A 16,828-nucleotide genomic window follows, 5' to 3' on the forward strand; every position below is an offset into this window, starting at 1 on the left:
TGAGTCCAAAATCTGATCGTTTCTTCTGCTGGCGGTTTCCCACTTCCCTTAGTAAACACAAATATTAGGAACTGTTTCCAGATTCCTTCAAACTCATTTATTTTAGTTACGCCTTTTCTCCACTTAATATTACATGTCAGTTTATCATTAATGGCTATATCCCATACTTCTTTATACCATTCTTCAATAGAATATTCCCCTTGAATCTTCCAGTTCCTAGCTACCATCAATCGTGCTGCAACCAGCAAACTCGATATCAGCTCTATAGTTTCTTTTCCACACTTTATATCTTCAAATAGTGACAGTAATGCAATCTTTGGTGTTTGTTCTATTTTCATTCCCACTATTTCTTCAATTTCTGAAAACACCATCTTCCATAATCTTTGTACATATTTGCATTGCCACCACATATGTAAATACGTTCCTTTTTCCCCACAACCTCTCCAACAATTTGCTGAATGCTGATCATTTATCTTATTCAATCTAATCGGGGTTAGGTACCACCTCCACAAAATTTTAAAATAATTCTCCTTTATTCTCACTGACAAACTTCTCAACACTCTTTGTTTCCATAGTCCCTCCCATCTCTGTCGCCCTATTTGTACCTTCAAATCTGACTCCCATACCATTTTCTCTGGGTTCTCTCTAAACTCCTTTTCTAACAATATTTTATATATTTCACTCATTAACCCTTTTAAAACTATACTACCTCCTTTACCTTTTTCCTTATTTGCTATTAACGCTTCAAACTTAGTAATCTTTCTGCAAACTCTATTATCTTTAATCCACTTTTTATTCCATTGTTCTAATTGCCCATATTCTAACCAAGATAATTTTTTCTCCTTTAACAATTTTTCCATATCTTCTCTTGTTTTTATATCTCTTAACCAATCCTTTAGTTTCATTTTACTTTTCTCTTTTAATATTTTATATAATCTACCCTTCAGATCCTCTGGGAAATTCTTTAACATTATTATCGGTGCTAAGGGAGAGTTGCTCGGAAGCAGCTTCCCTTTAAATTTACTCCAAATTTCCCATTGAGTCCTCAGGAGTGGATTATCTATACTTCCAAACCACTTTCTCCCTCCATCTTTAAAAAAGACATTATCCAAGCTCATCTCTACATTACTTATAGTTTTTTCTTCCATCCAATGTAAATCTCTTACTCCTATAATTGCTTCTACAATATGTCTTAATCTATTTGCTGCGTAGTATAATTTTATATTTGGGAGACCCAATCCACCCTTTTTTTGGCTTAGATACCAATTATTTTTTTTCACTCTTGCTCTCTTTTCTCCATTACAATATTTATTAATAATATTCTGCCAACTTTTTATCTCAGTTTCTGATATTTTTATTGGTAACATCCTAAACACAAAATTAATTTTAGCTAAAATCTTCATTTTTATTAAAGCTATTCTTCCAAACCAGAAATAGAAGAATTTAAGGAGGGATATGTTATTTTGGCTGGAGATGTTAATATGGTTAATATGGTTATGGATAACAGAGTGGACAGGTCAAACCCCACTAGTGCAGAAAAGAGGAATAATATTACTATACTAAATAAGTTAATTAAAGAAAAGGATTGCTTAAGGGGGTAGATCCTGGCTTTACATACTATTCTCCAGTCCATCATACGTATTCTAGGATAGATCATATCTTTGTCTCTAAAGAGTTTGCAACTAAGGTTTGTAGAATGGAACTGGGGGTAATCAGAGTAACAGATCATGCATTGGTAAGTTTAGACTTTACAGTTAGAAAGGATTATAGAGAAGTGTTAAGGTGGAAACTGAATACAAAGATATTTAAATATAGTAAAGTGGTTGAAAAAATGCAAAAGGAATTGTCAGAAACCTTGGAAATAAATGAAAAGGGAGGAATGGCAAGGGCAGTTGTTTGGGATACCATGAACACTGTAACAAGAGGGATTTGTATTAGGGAAACGTGTAACTTAAAGAGGCAACAGGTTGCAATGCAGGAAAAGTTAGAGGAAGAGATAAAAAATTTGGAGAAAGATTATTGGCAATCTAAAAATAAACATAAACTAATAGAATTACAAGCAAAGAAAAAAGAACTAGAGAATAAAAATCTAGAAGAAGTTCAGAAAAAATTAATTTATATGAAAAGAGAATATTTTGAAAACAGTAATAAAAACTCTAAAATGCTCGCTAGACTCACACAAAAGGAAAAAGCCAAGAATGGGAAAGGAATAGTGAAAGATAAGCAAGGGAATTATTGTCACACAATGAAGGATAAAATAAAAAAAAATCAAGAATTTTATCAAGCATTATATAAGGAAAAAGATTCTCAGAAGAAGAAGACGGAAGTGTATATGGAAAAATACATAAAGAAGGGATTGGAAATAGAACATAAAGAATTAATGGAAAGAACTATATCTCAAAGTGAAATAGAAGAGGTTATAGAGAAGTTGAAAGTGGGTAAATCACCTGGGGTAGACGGTTTAGGACCGGAGTATTATAAAGTTTTAAATCGTTATTAATGCCAAAATTATTGAAATTATATAATGCCATATTGGAAGGAGAGAGGACTCCAGAATCATGGGAGCATTCGTTAATAATTTTAATTCCAAAGTCAGATAAGGATTTGACTCTCCCTGATTCATATAGACCGATCTCGTTAATAAATCAAGATGCTAAAAAAATTTCAACTATTTTGGCAAAACGATTAAATAAATTTATAGCTAATTATGTAGGGGAAGACCAATGTGGATTTGTAGCAGGCAGACAAATGCATAATTTAGTGGGAAGAGTCTTAAATGTAATACAGGGGATAAAAAAGTTAAAGATCAAAGCGGGAATCTTAGCGCTGGATATTTTTAAGGCTTTTGATTGTGTGAGTTGGCAGGCATTAAAGATGATTTTAAATAAAATGGGTTTTGGAAATAAATTTAAAGCTATAATAGAACAACTATACTCTCAAAATACAGCCGTAGTGGTAGTAAATGATGGAGTTACAGATAAGATACGACTAGTCAGAGGGAAAAGACAAGGATGTCCACTCTCGCCCGTCCTGTTTGTAATGGTTATGGAATTATTGGCAAATGCAATAAGAGATGACGGGGAGATAGAAGGGATAGGTAGTATTAAAAAAATAAAACTGAATATGTTTGCGGATGATACATTGTTAACTATTAAAAATCCAATAGGAAAGATGGAAAGAATTAAACAGCAGTTGAAAGAATTTGAAGAAATTACTGGGTTAAGAATAAATTGGTCAAAATCAGAGTTGATGTTATTTAATTATACTAAAAAGGAGAAGGAATGGGAAGGAAAAGAAACAGAAATGAGAATTAAAGAGCAGATTAGATATTTGGGAATTAGAATCACTAAAAATTTAGAGAATTTAGAAAAAGAGAGTTTAAACGGCTTGAAAAAGGAGATATTAGTAAAATTGAAAAAATATAAAAGATTGAACCTATCATGGTTTGGAAGAATAGCATTAATAAAGATGAAGATTTTAGCAAAGATTAATTTTATTTTTTAGGATGCTACCAATAAAAATCTCAGATTTAGAGTTAAAAAGTTGGCAGAATATTATAAATAATTATTGTAATGGGGAAAAGAAAGCGAGGATAAATAAGAGTAAATGGTATTTAAGCCAAAAAAAGGGAGGATTGGGACTCCAAAACATCAACCTATATTATGTAGCAAATTGGTTAAAACACATTGTAGAAGCAATTTTAGGAGTAGGAGACTTAGATTGGATGGAGGATAAAACCACAAGTAATATAGAATTAAATTTGGATAATGTATTTTTTAAGCAAGGAAATGGGCTGAAAATATAGGTAATCCGCTTTTAAAGTTCCATTGGGAAATCTGGAGTAAATATAAAAAGGAGCTGCTTTCGAGCAGCTCCCCTTTAACACCGGTAATAATGTTAAAGAATTTCCCTGAGGATTTAAAGAGTAGATTAAGTAAAGTTTTAATAGAGAAAAATAAAATGAAATTAAGAGAATGGTTAAGAGGGATGAATACAAGAGAGGAGATGGAAGAGGTTTTAAAAGATAAAAAATTAACTTGGTTAAATTACTGGCAATTGGAACAATGGACTAAAATTTGGGTAAGAGAAAATGGAGATTGTAGAGAGATGTCGAAGTTTGAGGAACTAATTGTCAAAAAAGAAATTGATAAGGGAGAAAATACAGTGACAAAAGGTTTAATGAGTCAAATATATAGTATATTACTTGAGAAAGGGTTGATGGATAGTGTAGGAAAATTGGTTTGGGAGACAGATTTGAAGGTACAGATAGGACAGCAGAGTTGGGAAGGACTATGGTGACAAAGAGTGTTGAGAAACATGTCAGTGAGAATAAAAGAGAATTATAGTAAAATTATATGGAGGTGGTACCTAACGCCGGTTAGATTAAACAAGATAAATAATCAGCATTCAGCAAATTGTTGGAGAGGCTGTGGGGGAAAAGGAATGTATTTACATATGTGGTGGGAATGTAAATATGTGCAAAAGTTGTGGAAGAGGGTGTTTTCTGAGATTGAAGAAATTGTTGGAATGAAGATAGAAGAAACACCAAGAGTTGCATTACTCTCACTACATGAAGATTTAAAATGTAGTAAAGAAATTAAGGAATTGATAACGAATTTGCTGACTGCAGCAAAGTTGATTGTAGCTAGGAACTGGAAGATTCAAGGTGATTATTGTATTGAAGAGTGGTATAAAGAAGTATGGGAGATTGCTATTAATGATAAATTAACATGTAACATAAAAGTGAGAAGAGGTATAGCAAAAACGAATGATTTCGAGGAAATTTGGAAGCAGTTCCTAATATTTGTGTTTTCTAAGGGAAGTGGGAAACCACCAGCAGAAGAGCAGAAGAGGTGTTAAGATTTTGGAAACAGGAATGATCCCGAAGGGAAGGGGGAGCACTTGTTATTATGTTGAATTATGTTGGATTATGTTATGATAAAGCATTATATGTTAACAATTATATATTCAAGCAATTTGTTAGATATTAGTATGTTAATTGTTATGTTGGTTTGTATTTTATGTAGTAATAAATAAAAATATTTAAAATAAAAAAGGGCGGGGAAAGGAAAAAAATTGCAGATGACACAAATTTGAGTGGGATAGCTAATACCCTGGAATACAGAAACAAACTTCAAAGTGATCTTTATAGGCTGGAGCACTGGGCTGAAAACAAAATAATGAAAATGAATAGGGATAAATGCCAAGTTCTACACCTAGGAAAAAGAAACCAAATACAATCATAAACATGGAAATTGTCTTTTTACAGCAGCTGAACCCTGGGTCAACATTTTCATTGAGCTGTTCACTACAACACCAAAATCTTTCTTGGTCAGTCACTGCTAGCTCAGATCCCATCAACATACATGTGAATTACTTTACACTGCTTACATTGAACCACATTTGTCATTTTGATGCCCATTCTCCCAGTTTGCAGAGATCCTTTTAGAGCTCTTCACAATTTCTCTTTGTTTAACTATTGTGGTGCCCAGAATCGTACACAATAATCCAGGTGTGGTCTCACTAGTGCTGAGTAGAGAGCAATAAGGTGTTCACACTTCTTTGATAAAATGCTTCTTCTAATGCAGCTCATAACTGTGTTAGCTCTTCTAGCAGCTATCTTGCACTGCTGACTCATGTTCACATTTGCTGTCAATGACCACACCCAAATCCTTCTCCTCCGTAGTGCTTCCAAGCCATGAATCCCCCATCTTGTACCCTACATTTTTCCTCCCCAAATGTAATGCCTTACATTTTTCTCTATTGTTTCTCTCAGCCCGCTCTTCCAAACTGTCTAAATTAGATTGCAGTCTCATTCTGTCATCATGGGTGTTGGCCAGACCTCCCAATTTTATGTCATCTGCAAATTTGATAAGAAGCCCATCAATCCCATCATCCAGGTCATTAATAAAAACGTTGAATAATACTGGCCCCAAGACAGAACACTGTGGCACCCCACTGTTTACTGTTCTCCAACTCAATGTAGAGCCATTAATGCTGACTCTCTGAGTGTGGTTAGCCAGCCAGTTCTGGACCCACATTACTGTAGTGCTGTCCAAGCCAAACTTTAGCAGCATTCCCCTTGTCTGCTAGAATAGTTACCCTGTCAAAGAAGGAGACAAGATTTGTCTCACATGACCTATTATTGACAAAGCCATGCTGACTCTTAGCAATCACAGCATTGTCTTCAAGAAACTTACAAACAGTCTGCTTTATTACCTGCTCTAACATCTTTCCAAGAATTGATGTTAGGCTCACTAATAATTACTGAAATCTTCCTTTTTTCCCTTTCTTGAAGAGAAACATTCCTCTGGTACCTAACCAGTTCTCCAGGACTCCTCAAAGATTATTGACAAAGATCCTGACAGCAATTCAGCCAGTTCCTTCAATATTCTAGCCTGGGTATCTGAAGGCATTCAAATTGGCTAGAAGTTCCTGTACCATATCCTTAGTGATCCGCACCCTCCCTTGTGTTCATTCCCAGTCTATTCCACTCAACTGTAAAGGCAGAGGCAAAATAGGAGTTGAGTTCTTCTGGTTTCTCTTGGTCATCTGCTAAGATTTCTCCATTTGTTGTAAGCAGTGAGCCCACTACCTCTGTTGTCCTTCTCTTGCTGTTGACATATTTGAATAAACTATTTGAAGAACACTAACAATGTGAGTTCACTTGTACCCAAAGTTCCCACCACTTTAATCAACTCCTCCCTGTTAGTAAGAACCCAACCCAAGGTAGCAGATGCCCTAGTGGCTACGTCAACCTTTTGAAAGAGAAAATTATCACTAATACAAGTCAAGAACTTTTCTGACATTTTGTGTTTGATAGAATTAGTCTTCCAACAAGTATCTGAGTAGTTAAAATCTCCCATCATAACCACTTCAAGTCCCACAGAAAAGCACAGAAAAACAACAAATAGGTGACAGAGTATCCCTAATATCCCAGGACAGAGGCCCTGACAGCTCTTCAGCCAGTTCCTTCAATATTCTAGGGTGCATTTCAGCAGGGACTTGAGACATGAAGGCATTCAAATTGGCTACAAGTTCCTGTACCACATTCTTACTGATCCACACCCTCCCCTGTTGTGTTCATTCCCAGTCAATTCTACTTAACTATTCTACTTAATTTTGTAGGGATTTAACCCCCTTTCAACTTTCTTTTTACCAGTTCTTTCTTCTTAGAGATGCTTCCCCCTTTTAAAATCAAATGTGGCAGTGTTGGACTTCATTAGCAATTTCCCACTTACATATATATGGTAAATTTGATAGCCCTGTGGTCAGTTTCCAATTGGTTCAACATTTAAACATGGTACTACATCCTTGGTGACATCATTTAGGATTAAATCCAGGGTCACCTCTCTTCTGGTCAGTTCTATGACCAACTGTTCTGGGGCAGTCATTTAGGGCATCAAGAAATTTAACCTCTTGGTCATAACTGGAACATGCATTTATCCAGTCAATATGGGGGTAATTGAAGTCACCCAATATTGCAACACTTCCTCATTTGGAAGCCTCATTTCATTTCTTTCCATTCCAAGTTATCATTTGCTCAAATGGCAGTAAGAAGGCATTATTATTTTGCGTCCAAAGCCTGGCGTGGGGAGAATTTCGATCGGAACATATACTCCTCAGCTAGGCTCGTGGCTTGTAACGCTGCCGCCGACGTCAGTCTACCCACCGCTCCACTGTCGCTGCCCCTTCTGGGCCGCCTAGTCCATCAGGATCACTCTCGTCTAACCTGCGTCGTGCCTGGCTTGGCTCGAGCAACGCCTCCCTCCTCCTCCTCCTCCTCCTCCTCCTGCTGCTCACCGTGATGTGCGGGACGGTCTTCTTGCCGTGGTACCCAGACATGCCCGCGGCTGCAGAAAGGGGAGCGCCCGGCGGCAACAAAGCAGCAGCAGCAAGTTCAGACCCAGCCAGGGATTCTTGGGCAGGGCCGAGGCCGGTGCCTGCTGATGTGCAGCTCATCCTCTTTGCGGGCTGTTTGGATCAGGACGCGGCTCCCCACCCCGCTGGACTAGGCGAGAAGGCGGCCTGTCTCTAGAAGCGGGAGCTCGATCGAGCGCAACCCCGGAAGCGTTTCCTTGGCTCCGGTCTCCCCCTTCCCTAACTCAGACCCCTCCAATATTAGCGCGGCCGGAAAACACCCCTCCCCCCACCCCATCTGGACAGAACTGCTGCATTAGCAACAAAAGGGCCTGATTTGCTATTTCTCTTCTCTCCTTTGAATATCATTCCCAGCTATGATTCATTAAGGACGCTTGCATCCGAGGGATCAATTTCTGCACCTTCTCTATTGCCGAACGCATACGACAACGCCATCAGCAGGGCTCTTTTCTGCCTTACATTTGTGCAGATGAGGGAATTTTGGCAGGGCAGTTAGAGAGCCCGTTTAGGCTCCACTATGGCATTAAACCATAACAGCAAAATAATTTTGGCAGGTGCAGTTGGTTATGCAGAGATAATGAAAAATAAAACAAAAACCTGCAGGTGCCTAAATCCCCTCTTCAGAGATATGACTAGAGGGTGCAGAATCTTTTTCAGCCTGAGGGTTAAATTTCATCATGAAGAAGCTCTTTGGGGCTGCATTCCAATGATGAGTGGGACAGACTGCAACAGGAGCGGGGCCAAAAAAACCCTAAACCAAAACACATGTTTAATTTAAAGCTCTTTACTGCTGTCACATCAGCTGGGAAACCACCAAATGATTGGCAGTTATGGGAAAGGAGGTGGAGTTAAAGGAAGGTGGCACAGCCATCTGGGGAACCCCAGAGGTCCACATTTGCCCTCCAGGCCTGCAGTTTAGCATCCCTTTACTAAAACCATGTCTTGTTGCTTCTCCAACCTCAACATTTCCATAGATATCAGAAAACATCCAGAATGATGAACATCTATAGGACTAGAAGAACTTTTAGAGAGCATGCATTCCATTCACATTTCAAACTGTAGTGATAACAATGGGAAAAGCCATCACCATTGATTACAGCCATCACCATGTATGTTCTTTGGTCACAACTAAAGGCCGGTTATTATTATTATTATTATTATTTATTTATTTATTTATATAGCACCATCAATGTACATGGTGCTGTACAGAGTAAAACAATAAAATAGCAAAACCCTGCCGCATAGGCTTACATTCTAATAAAATCATAATAAAACAATAAGAAGGGGAAGAGAATGCACCAAACAGGCACAGGGTAGAGTAAAACTAACAGTATAAAAGTCAGAACAAAATCAAGTTTTAAAAGCTTTAGAAAAAAGAAAAGTTTTTAGCAGAGCTTTAAAAGCTGCGATTGAACTTGTAGTTCTCAAATGTTCTGGAAGAGCGTTCCAGGCGTAAGGGGCAGCAGAAGAAAATGGACGAAGCCGAGCAAGGGAAGTAGAGACCCTTGGGCAGGTGAGAAACATGGCATTAGAGGAGTGAAGAGCATGAGTGGGGCAATAGTGTGAGATGAGAGTGGAAAGATAGGCTTTCCCCAACAATACTACACCCAAGGGAGGGTATATAGGAGGGGGAAGGACTCTTTCCTAAGCCAAAAGAGTCTTAAAACAGAGTTCCGTGTAATTTCTAATTGTCAGTTATTAAGATAAGAACTATAGCTAAGAAAATCAAAGTCACATTTGAAAATTAGAAATTTAGTGCACAATATTAATTCTGTTCATCTTTTGTTACCTCATTTTAATAGTATCAGAAAGATACCACCTTAAATCTCCCCAACATTCTGGTTACTCTATGCAGGGTTTATTTACTATATTTGCATGTTTTATTTCCAAGCTACACCAAGGATTTTGCTGGGGTGGGAAGAGAAACTATGCTGTTGGGACTGATCCTAATGGTACAGCTTGCCAACTGAAGTAATCATAGCATGGAAGCAACTTCAAACAGCCTCCATGGTGGAGGCTACAACAGCAAGAAGCCTGATTACATGAAGTGGTCCTTAAGTGCTACAGTCAAATGGCTTGTTCTGCATTTTTCTGGTATAATTTATCGATTACACAAACGAGAAATGTCAATACAACAAATACATGATGATGAGGTGTGTGGTGTTACCCACATTTCTATTCCCTTAGGTATGTCTGATGAATATGTCTAGAGAGTACGGAATGTTGGACTGAGTGGGTGTGGCTGGTTCTATTGGTTCATAAATAAACACATTACATTAAACCTTCAGCCTGCTGTATTCACAGAAAAGCCTTTTCCAAATCTTACCTTTCTCCTCTACTATAAGGGAAAGGTTATACTTTTCTTTTTACCCCTTCCTCAGGTATTTAAGTGGTGGTGCTTAACCTGAGGGAGGTGTGTGCCTCAAAGCCTTGCGTGTGAGGTGGCGTCATCGCAAGGTGCATGTTGGAAAATACCATTGCACTGCTCCAAGACATGCATTTACCATTTATTTTCAATCATACATTCCTCTACAGCAGGCAGACAGGAATAGGATTCCCAGTTGTGCAAAGGGTTCAAGCAAATATGAATAAAATCCTATTTAATATGGGGAGGCTGGGGACTGAGGCCATGCATGTGAGAACACTGAAGCAGGGCCAGCATGTGTGATACCATCCCTCTTACCCTTCTACAAATACTCTATTCAAGTATTTACAGGGGACACTGTAGTTAAGAGCGGACAGTAGATTCTGCATTCCACCATTATGAAGCAGTAATTGGGTGTATGTGTGTCATTCTAACATTCATAAAATTGAAAATGTTTGACCAATATTGCTGAAATTTATATGTGCCAGAAAGAAATGTTGGTTTTATATATTCTGAAAATTTCAAGAAGATTGGTGAAAGGTTGAGGGAAGGAGGGCAGTTTAAATTATAAAAGAAAAACAACAACACTCTGAATCAAAATGGTTCTAATATAGGTTGGCATTTTTTCTCCATGAAATTTGGGGTATTCAGCCCCTTCCCCATTAATCCAGTGATGGGGTCTTCTTCCTCCTTGGTGGAATGGCTCTTTGGTGGAATGGCTCCTTGGTGGAATGGCTCTTTTTCAAAAAATTCCCTTCAGTTGATTTTTAATTAATATTCATCCCATTAGAGTGAATACAGAGGGCTGCTTGAACAATAGTGTGACCCACGCTCAGTAGCGTCACTCTCCCCCTCCCTCTTGCCTCAGATAGATTAGAATGTTGGAAATAAAATGGCTGCCTGCCTTCTCTAGTACAGACAGGGTCTTGCTATTTACTGTGTATAATCTGTACAGCACCATGTACATTGATGGTGCTATATAAATAAATAAATAATAATAATAATAATAATAATAATAATAATAATAGTAATAATAGTGGAATCATCAGTGTCTTCTCAGAAGTAAGTTCCATTGAGTGTAATGGTCTTACTCCCAGATAAATGTGTAGTGGATTGTAGCCTTTTTAATTGAAACTGCCTGGAACCTTGGAAGGAGGAGTGTGAGAGATGTTACTGAGAATTTCCTCTCCTTTCCAGCACAATAATCCTACAATTAACAACTTTTTGTAAGCCTCTTTATACACTGCAAAAAGTAGGGCAAAAATATTTAAATAAGTACTACACTTATTTAGTACTTATTTAATAAGTACTTAATTAGTACTTATTTAATAAGTACTACACTTTGGTTCATATGAATACTTTTATTTGTTTCTTATGATTGTTGGGTTTTGGTTTACCCACTAAGCAGACTGGTTTCAGACCCTACCACAAGGAAGCTATGGAACTGAATGGGATTGAAACTTTAACTCATAAGCAGGTCTGGCTTTCTGAGAAACAGTCTAGTTCTTGCCTCCCTTTTGAGAGAAGAAGAGTTCTCTGTTCTCTTTTGGAACATGTTTTCCTTTAGCTTTTTGAGAGTGTTTTGGGCTCTCTTTTCCCAAGGCCAGTTTGCTTTTTTGCTCACTGGTAAAGCAGTGATCTCTTCCAGCCTTTCTCTGGATCCATGATCACCTGGTCTTCAGATCTCTCCTTGGAACAGGTAGCTATACAGGTAGCTTTTCTCCCCTAAGAGTTTGGTCAATACCGCTATAAAGTTGAAAGCTTCAAACACTTCCTTTAATTAGTTTGGGCTAATCAAAGTTTTTAAGTACAGTTTTGAAACCTTTCAAAGTGCTTCTGGGCCTACAACATTGGTTTCGGCCTAGTCACATTGTTTTTCTCATAAGCTTTAGAAACAGTTAAACTGTAGCGTTTTTTGCACAGTGTACACATACATTTTCTTTCTAATCATTGCAGTCTAGACTGGCTCTTGATGTATTTTTGGAGGAAGGCAAAAACGTTTTTGTTCCGGCATGCCTTTGGCAAATAATCTGGACCTCTGTCTATTCCTTGGACTTTTAATAAATTGTTATATATTTTAAAAGTTTTAAATGTTTTGATATTGAAATGTATTTAATTATGTTTTTAACTATTTTATATTTCTATTTATAGGCTTTAGCTGTATACGTTTTCATTTTGTAAGGCTGCCTTCTCCAGATGTGTTGAGCATGCTGCATGTTGCGCAGACAAAAATAATTTTCATCAATAGTTTAAAATAATCCTTACACATGAAACTTTTAGGTGCCAGTTCTGCCTTTGATCTCATACTGCTGAACATGCAAGAAAAATTCTCTGTGTTTGTCCCACAACACCATATATCTGATATTCAATAAACAGACAACTTATGCCATATGTTGAAAACTAATTTTGGCATATGAAGAACTCTCTGGGTTAGGTATTCAAGATTTATTCATTGCTGCTTCATTTGGTTTGTCTATCTAAACTGCTGAATGTCTTTTGGAGTTCCTTGGAATATTGCATATCATAATGCTGGAAAACATCATACTTTAGAACAGATGTGGACAGAAAATAGATCTATCCTGATGTTTTGGACATTGACTTGTAGCATTCCTGATCACTGTCCATGCTGATAGGGGCTTTTATGAGTTCAACTCCAAAACATCTGGAGATCTACATTCTGCCTGCCCTTGCTCTAGAACAGCATTCCCAACCTGGTGCCCCTCAGATGTGTTGGGCTGCAACTCTCAACATGAGGAGATGCTCTAAAATAAGAGAAGTAGGTGGCCCAAAGTTGTTCATGTTCCACAACCCCCCAGTCACCTCTGATGACTTCTGCCCTCCAGATGTTTGAGATTACAAGTCAGCATTCCTGACCATAGGGACATAGCTGACTTGTAATGATGGGAGTTGTAGTCCAACACCTTTGGAGGGCACCAAGTTGGGGAAGGGCTGCTCTAAACAAAAAAAGAGAAGTAGGTGGCCCTAAGTTGTTTATCATCAGTTTTTCACAACCCCACAGTCACCTTTGCATATCCTATTCTCCATCCTGTCCTCATGGTTTAACTGCTTTGGGAGAATGAGAATTTCACTTGCACTTTCTGCCTCCTTAGGGAAGATGTGGCTAAGGCTTGTGACCCTTAACTCCCAATTTCCCTGCTTTTTGGTGCTTATTTGAAAACTATAGAGCCTTAATGTTGTTTTGAAAACTGTAGGTTTTTTGTTTAATGAATAATTATTGTATCTTGCACAATGTTAGACTCCATCTTTCTTCTATTATAAGTTTAGCTAATAGGCATATGCCTGAGTTCCACCAGGGCAATAGAAGCAGTTGAAGAGACATCTTTTTCTGAATTTAAAGTTTATATCTAGTGATCACAATAGAACTAGAAAACATCCAAGAACTTAGATTCATGTGTAAAGAACAATTCTGACCTTGAAACGGTGTTGGTTTTCTGACGACTCCAGTATAGAGAGCAACACAAACCGTGAACAGTTTTGCTATAGCCCTTTAGTCTTTTCTTCTCTGATGATCATTGTAATGAACAGTCTTACAGACATCAACAGACTACAAATTGCTAGCAAATTTAACTGTGTGGCAATAATGCACTGCTATTTATTTTAGTGGCTTGCACAGGAAAACTTTTAGTTTTCAAGAGAATTTCAGTTGTGATCAAAGACACTTAATAGTATTTTACTCATAATTAATATCTTAATGTAAGATGAAATAATTACAAATTATTCATCTTACAAATGTAAGATGAAATAATTATATACAAATGCCCTAGGTGAAGTGGTGTGTGCTAGCTTTCTCAGTCTTGCATGCTATGAGAGTTAAAAACTAGATTATCTACTCCACAAAGGTTAGTAAGTAGCCAACCAAGCTGTGCTTCTTGTTCAGCTCATTAAGAGCTTCCCTTAAACCTAATTTTACTGAGTTCTAGTGTGGCTTCAGTGACAGAAATTAACAAACTGCCCAGTTTTTCTGAAAGAAAGGTCAAGCAAACCAGAGAAAAGTAATTGGTTGCTCAGCAAAGCTGGAACTGCACAACCAGTACTTCAGAAGAGAACTGCCTGACTTTACAAGATGTTAACTGCCTGACATCTCGAAGTTATAGGACTTGAAACCACTAGGGCTGCTATATCAAACAATTTACTAGGCACAAAGAGATGAGCTCCCTACAATGAGTTAACAGAGATGTGCAGTGGGCAAGGAGAAGTGTTTGCTAATGCAGACAGACATGCAAAGTGAAACTGATATAACAAGCCACTGAGGACAAGCATTTCAGCCCTATGGCATCCATATTCAGAGTATGTGCACATAAAGCCACCTTCTTAGCACCATTATGTTCCGTCATGTGCATTTAATAACTCTCACTATGATTTTTGTGTGACGATGGCATCATACATAAAGACAGTCGCAAGAGAACGGACATCAGCCAGACACTTCAGGTTTCAAGTGGGGACACACTTACTTTTTACAGCATATTCATAATATACTAGCTAAAAGCCAAGTCAGATTTGATGAAAGAGGGATGGATGGAGAGCTCCATTTCTCCACTCCACCCATCTCTGAGATCATTACCTGTGTTCAATGCTCATCCCATAGAACTCAATTTGGGACACTGAAACCAAGCCAGCCTCATTCGGGGTTTCATTTCTTGGTTGCAATAAACTGTAGAAGAACGTGTGGAGCTGGCTTTTAGATAGATAGTTCAATGGATATTATTGCACCAAGGAAGTATAATTCTTTGAGTCTCTGCTGCCTTTACACTGATAGCCAGGTGCTGCTGCCATGCCCCCTGTGAGTCCTCTTCCCAATTTTACTCACAAGAAGGCCACAGTGAGCCCTTTAGCAGAGGTAGTGGTGAAGGCGTAGGATGGGCGAGTGAGGAGGTGGGATTGCCTCCTCCCCCGGGCCTGAATAGCAGCAGCCATTCCTTTTTTCCACGTCCCAGCCCACCAGCCAAGCGCCTTACCTTCCCATTGTCTGGGCTCTGCAGCAACTCCTTCCCGAGGGGGTACCTGATCTCTACGCCAGGAACCTTGTCGTCCCTTTCACCACTGGGCGAACTGATCACGGAGCCGGAGATCTCGCTGATGTCGCTGGCCGTCTCGCTATAGTTCTCCCCACAGGCGCCGTCAAGCATGTCGTGGCGGCTGCCGCTGCGCGGGGTGCGGGAGCCCTTCTTACCCACGCTGTAAGCATCGAAGTCGATGGTCTTGTTCTCATAGGCGCCCTCCACGGAGGCGAACATACCGCCGTATTTCTGCCGGGGCGTCTGCGCCGCTGTGCCGGGCCGGGCCAAGTAGACCGGCAGGTCGTTTTCTGCGTTCCAGATGCTTTTCCTCTGGGCCATGCTCTGTCGCTCGCGTCTCTACTGGGTTCCGCAGTTGCCTTTCGCGGGAACCATGCAAATAAATGGGACAAACGTGGATGAACACAAGGGCTGCAGTGGCTGGCTGGAGGAGCCTTTCGTTCCTTCTTGGATTTTCTAAACTCTCACGTGCCTCTCCTCTTCGGAGGACCAAAGCCAGCTCGTTAGCCTAGGGACAGGGGGGGGGGGGAGAGAACTACAAAAGGACGAGGCAGCAGGGAGGAGACTGGAAAAGCCTTGAACGAATGGGAAGAGCTTCGGCAGCAGCGAGGATTGCAATGCACCAGCAAGGCCGATCGGGAGGCAGAACGTTACACGCACGGCGTACTACAGACGCTCTTCCGCAAAGAGAGCCCCCACCGGCTGGTTGTGCAGCTAGACGCCTGGGTTCAGACACCACTACCACCACACCCACACACACACACACACACCAACCAGCTTCCTGAGGCAGTAAGGCGAAAGACCAGAAAATCCACCCCACCCCATGGTCTCTTTCTAAGGGAGGCCCAAAGGACTTCAGGCAACGTGGCCTCTTCAACCAGATGACTTTGGGTCTAAGCACAATCAAAGACAGCTGATTTATTAGACAGAGAGGACCAAAATTACAATAGTTATTACAAACTTCCCCTCTGGATGTGTTGCATTATAGTTTCCCTGAGAATGATGGGAACTGTAGTCTAACACACCTGGGGAAGTGTTAGCTATTAGGAGCTAAATAATTCCAGGTGCACAGAAAAGCATATCACGCCAATGAGATGGAGCAGGAGAGATCCCTGCAGCTAGCTGAAATCTGCTTGTTTTCTCCAGGAATGGAGGAGATAAAGAAAAGTGAGGCTGATGAGCCTTTAGTCTTGAATTTGTTTTCCAGGCTGAACTGGGCTGAGAGGTTCCACTTCCTCCCTCCTCCAAAACAGGGATTGCTCAAAGCAATTTACAAAATGTAAAAACATAAAAACTAATTAAAAGACATTTACAACAGGAAAAAGTAGCACAAAGACAAAACCAGGAAGCAGTGTTGATAAATAAAATTAAACCACATAGGCAAGTGTTTTAAAGAGAAAAGTAGGAGACGGTGTAAAAGCCGGAATGGAACGGAACAGGCCGGAACAACCCCATTATATTAAAAAACCATACCAAAAACAGTGGCATGTGTTATCAACACTTGGGAACAATATTTTAGGACTAAAACCATTCCAATATTATATCA

The 16,828-nt window shown here is 39.2% G+C and overlaps 1 protein-coding gene across 1 annotated transcript in view; it reads right to left on the reverse strand.

Annotated features, from left to right (window-relative positions):
* The window catches only part of CRMP1 (collapsin response mediator protein 1), a 235,575-nt gene extending 219,934 nt beyond the window's left edge, over positions 1 to 15,641 (reverse strand). The window contains exon 1 of the mRNA XM_063134405.1: positions 15,223 to 15,641. Within this exon, the coding sequence (XP_062990475.1) occupies positions 15,223 to 15,603 (381 nt within the window). The 5' untranslated portion in view covers positions 15,604 to 15,641. The remainder of the gene's footprint in view (positions 1 to 15,222) is intronic.
* Positions 15,642 to 16,828: the final 1,187 nt, after the last annotated feature.

The sequence above is a fragment of the Elgaria multicarinata genome, chromosome 9 (assembly GCF_023053635.1).
Source record: "Elgaria multicarinata webbii isolate HBS135686 ecotype San Diego chromosome 9, rElgMul1.1.pri, whole genome shotgun sequence".
Lineage (NCBI taxonomy): Eukaryota > Metazoa > Chordata > Lepidosauria > Squamata > Anguidae > Elgaria > Elgaria multicarinata.